Source organism: Cebus imitator, unplaced genomic scaffold (assembly GCF_001604975.1).
Source record: "Cebus imitator isolate Cc_AM_T3 unplaced genomic scaffold, Cebus_imitator-1.0 Scaffold101, whole genome shotgun sequence".
Classification (NCBI taxonomy): Eukaryota; Metazoa; Chordata; class Mammalia; order Primates; family Cebidae; genus Cebus; species Cebus imitator.
Window position 1 is genome coordinate 635,238 of NW_016107416.1, and position 4,748 is coordinate 639,985.

Below are 4,748 nucleotides of genomic sequence, written 5' to 3' on the forward strand. Positions count from 1 at the left end.
CTGCCTCAGCCTCCTGAGCAGCTGGGATTACAGGCACGCGCCACCATGCCCAGCTAATTTTTTGTAGCTTTAGTAGAGACGGGGTTTCACCGTATTGACCAGGATGGTCTCGATCTCTTGACCTCATGATCCACCCGCCTCGGCCTCCCAAAGTGCTGGGATTACAGGCTTGAGCCACCGCGCCCGGCAGGAATGCTCTTAAAAGAGTTTCACCAGCAAGACAGAGAATATTGGCAACAATATAAACTTTAGTAATGGATAAAAGTTACATTTATGTTGAATATATTTGTTTTCTTTCTTTTTTTTCTGAAGGAATTGAACGACCTGGCCCGTGACCCTCCAGCACAGTGTTCAGCAGGTCCTGTTGGAGATGATAGTAAGTATTTAAAAGGAATAATGGAGTAATAGTATAGCAGCGGTTATTTTGTGTGAAGAAACAATTATGCTGTAGGGAAGAGGCAGTGTTAAACCTTTAGTGGCCCATGAAGGGAGCAACTCTATGTTCATCACATTTTCATCTGTGGTGTTCATTACATTTTGAATCTTCTGCCAGTTATTGGCTGTATAGTTAGTGTTCTGGTCCCCTCCTACCTGACCTTTATCCTTTTTGGGTATTTTCCTGGAGTGAAATATTTGAGCTTTTACCTACAACTAGCTATTATTCTTGAGTAAGATAATACTAAGGATGATGGTATATGTGTCTGCGTCTGACTTTCTACTGGCTTATACTTGCGAAATCAGGTTTCTATTTTTTATTATTTTTTGAGACAGAGTCTCGCTCTGTCACCCAGGCTGGAGTGCAGTGGTGTGATCTTGGCTCACTGCAGCCTCTGCCTCCTGGGTTCAAGTGATTCTCGTGCCTCAGCCTCTCAAGTAGCTGGGATTACAGGTGCATGCCACCACGCCTGACTAATTTTTGTATTTTTAGTAGGGTTGGGGTTTCGCCATGTTGGCCAGGCTGGTCTCAAACTCCTGGCCTCAAGCCATCTACCCACCTTGGCCTCCCAAAGTGCAGGGATTACAGGCATGAACCACTGCACCCAGCCAAAAGCAGGTGTTTATTTTTAGTGTTCAATTTATCTGCTTAATTGTGTCTAAAATAATTTATGAGAGGATGTTAATGCATACATTGGATGATAATTTCCTCTATGTTCCACTTTGTTTCAACATAGTTTTTTCCCATATGATGTCTTTTAACTTTTTTCTTTTTTTGAGATGGAGTTTCGCTCTTGTTGCCCAGGCTGGAGTGCAGTGGCTTGATCTCAGCTCACTGCAACTCCGCCTCCTGGGTTCAAGTGATTCGCCTGCCTCAGCTTCCTGAGTAGCTGGTATTACCTGCATGTGCGCCATGCCTGGCTAATTTTTTTTTTTTTTTTTGTATTTTTAATAGAGACGGGTTTCACCGTATTGGCCAGGCTGGTCTCGAATGAACTCCTGATCTCCTGATCTGCCCTCCTCAGCCTCCCAAAGTGCTGGGATTACAGGCATGAACCACTGTGCCTGGCCCTTTTAACTTTTTTTAAAAGAGGGTATATTTGAATGAGACTGTGCTATGTAATGTAAAACTAATTCACAAAAAACCTGTAACATTTGGTTGGTGTGATGGCTCATGCCTGCAATACCTGCACTTTGGGAGGCCAAGGCAGGAGGAACAGTTGAGACCAGGAGTTCAAGAACAGCTTGGCCAACATGGTGAAACGCTGTCTCTACAAAAAACACACAAAAATTAGCTGGGCGTGATGGGACATGCTGGTAGTTCCAGCTACTTGGAAGACTGAGGTGGGAGGATCACTTGAGTCTGAGAAGCAGAAGATGCAGTGAGCTAGAATCGTGCCACTGCACTCCAGCCTGGGCTACAGAGCAAAACACTGTCTCAAAACAAAAACAGGGCTGGGCACAGTGGCTTATGCCTGTAATGCCAGCACTTTGGGAGGCCAAGATGGGTGGATAATGAGGTCAGGAGTTCAAGGCCAGCCTGACCAAGATGGTGAAACCCCTTCTCAACTAAAAATACAGAAAAAGTTATCTGGGCATGGTAGCAGGCACCTGTAATCTCAGCTACTCAGGAGGCTGAGGCAGAGAATTGTTTGAACCCAGGAGGTTGAGGTTACGGTGAGCCGAGATCGAGCCACTGCACTACAGCCAGGCTGACAGAGTGAAACTTCATCTCAAAAAAAAAAAATAAAAAACAAAAACAAAAAAATTTATAACATTTAACAAATAATATTTTAAAGTAAGCATACTTATAAACATTTGTTTAAGAAAACTATGTAGATTAAGACCAAGATGAGTACACGGTTAAATTAGCTTATGTTTAAAATTGTTTTTGTTTTTGTTTTTGTTTTGTTTTGTTTTCTGAGATAGAGTCTCACTCTGTCACATAGGCTGGAGTGCAGTGGCGGGATCTTGGCTCACTGCAACCTCTGCCTCCAGTCTTTTTTTTTTTTTTTTTTTGACGGAGGTTCGCTCTTGTTAACCAGGCTGGAGTGCAATGGCGCGATCTCGGCTCATCACAACCTCCGCCTCCTGGGTTCAGGCAATTCTCCTGCCTCAGCCTCCTGAGTAGCTGGGATTACAGGCATGCGCCACCATGCCCAGCTAATTTTTTGTATTTTTAGTAGAGACGGGGTTTCACCATGTTGACCAGGACGGTCTCGATCTCTTGACCTCGTGATCCACCTGCCTCGGCCTCCCAAAGTGCTGGGATTACAGGTGTGAGCCACCGCGCCCGGCCCTGCCTCCAGTCTTTAAGCAATTCTCGTGCCTCTCCTTCCAAGTAGCTGGGATTACCAGCACCTGCCACCATGCCTGGCTAATTTTTGTAGTTTTAATAGAGATAGGGTTTCATCATCTTGGCTAAACTGGTCGTGAACTCCTGACCTCAGGTGATCCACCTGCCTCGCCCTCCCAGAGTTCTGGGATTATAGGCATGAGCTACCACGCCCAGCCTCAAATTATTTTTCCTGATTTTTCTTTTTCTTTCTCCTTCCTTCCTTCCCTCCCTCCCTCCCTTTCTTTTTTTTTGTTTGAGATGGAGTCTTGCTCTGTCACCAGGGTGGAGTGTAGTGGCGTAATCTCAGCTCACTGCCTCTGCCTCCTGGATTCAAGCAATTCTGCCTCAGTCTCCTGAGTAGCTGGGACTACAGGTATGTGCTGCAACACCCAGCTAATTTTTTGTATTTTTAGTAGAGATGATGTTTCACCATGTTAGCCAGGATGGTCTCGATCTCCTGACCTTGGGATCCACCCACCTCGGCCATCCAAAGTGCTGGGATTACAGGTGTTCGTCACCATGCCCTGCCATATTTTTTCCTGATTTTTCTTAATAATGTTGTGTCTGGGCTAGGCCTGTAATCTCAGTGCTTTGGGAGGCTGAAGCAGGCAGATCAGTGGAGCCCAGGAGTGGGAGACCAGCCTGGGCAACATGGTGAAACCCTATCTCTACAAAAATATACAAAAATTAGCCTGATATGGTGGTACATGCCTGTAGCCCCAGCTACTTGGGAGTTTGAGGTGCGAGGATCACTTAAGTCCAGAAAGTTGAGGCTTCAGTGAGCCGAGATTGTGCCACTGCACTCCAGCCTGAGGAACGGGAACAAGACTCCCATCTCAAAAAAAAAAAAAAAAAATGAAAAAAAGAATGTGTTTGGTCTGCTAAATCCTGAAGAATCAAAGCAAGGCCCTTTTACAAGGATTACTTTACAAATAAATAAGTATCATAAGTTATGAGTCTAAGTACATGTCATGAAAAATCTCATTCACATTTTTATATTCTAACTTACCTAGCGTGAGTAACCACAGTATTTGGTGCCAAACAGGGCAGGCTAAATACTTAAACCATACAAAATGATTTAGTAAGTGCTTTTATATACATTGTCTCATGTAAGCCTTACAACAACTCATTTAGGTGAGTAGAGTAGAAATTTTAAACTGTTTTAGAAAAGAGTCCCATGAGAAACTCATGGAGATTCTCCAAGTGGACTCGTTCTCAGGTTTTTTGATTCTAGTTTGTCATTCCACAGTATCATATGGTCCACATACATCATTGTACTCTTTCTGTTAAGTTGGAAAAATGCTTTTGTTTTAGGTAAATTCCTCAAAGTTAAATTAAAAATGACTGAAAATCTTTTTATTTATTTATTTTTAAACAGGGTTTCACCATGTCGGTCAAGCTGGTCTTGAACTCCCGACATCAGGTGATCCGCCTGCCTTGGCCTCCAAAGTGCCTGGATTACAGGCGTGAGCCACCACGCCCGGCCTGAAAATCTTAAATTAAAAGTGGTTGGAGTCGGGATTTGATTTCATTTTTGAAGTTTTCCTTAGCATGCTAAAGTAATTTGTATTTGCTTTGCTTCTGCCATCATTAGCACTATTACATTTCTTTCTCAGACTCAAAAATTGTTTCCTTTGGAGAGTTAAATAAAACTCTACCACAGCCAATTGCGGTAGCTTATGCCTGTAATCCTAGCACTTTGGGAGGCTGGGAGTTCAAGACCAGCTTGGCCAACATGGTGAAACCCCGTCTCCACTAAAAATATAAAACTTATGGGCTGGGTGCGGTGGCTCACGCCTGTAATCCCAGCACTTTGGGAGGCCGAGGCGGGTGGATCACAAGGTCAAGAGATTGAGACCATCCTGGTCAACATGGTGAAACCCCATCTCTACTAAAAATACAAAACATTAGGTGGGCATGGTGGCGCGTGCCTGTAATCCCAGCTACTCAGGAGGTTGAGGCAGAAGAATTGCCT

The 4,748-nt window shown here is 44.1% G+C and overlaps 1 protein-coding gene across 1 annotated transcript in view; it reads left to right on the forward strand.

Annotated features, from left to right (window-relative positions):
- UBE2D2 (ubiquitin conjugating enzyme E2 D2) overlaps positions 1-4,748 on the forward strand; it is a 78,638-nt gene that overhangs the window by 49,571 nt on the left and 24,319 nt on the right. Inside the window, exon 2 of the mRNA XM_017536739.1 lies at positions 313-376. Within this exon, the coding sequence (XP_017392228.1) occupies positions 313-376 (64 nt within the window). The remainder of the gene's footprint in view (positions 1-312; positions 377-4,748) is intronic.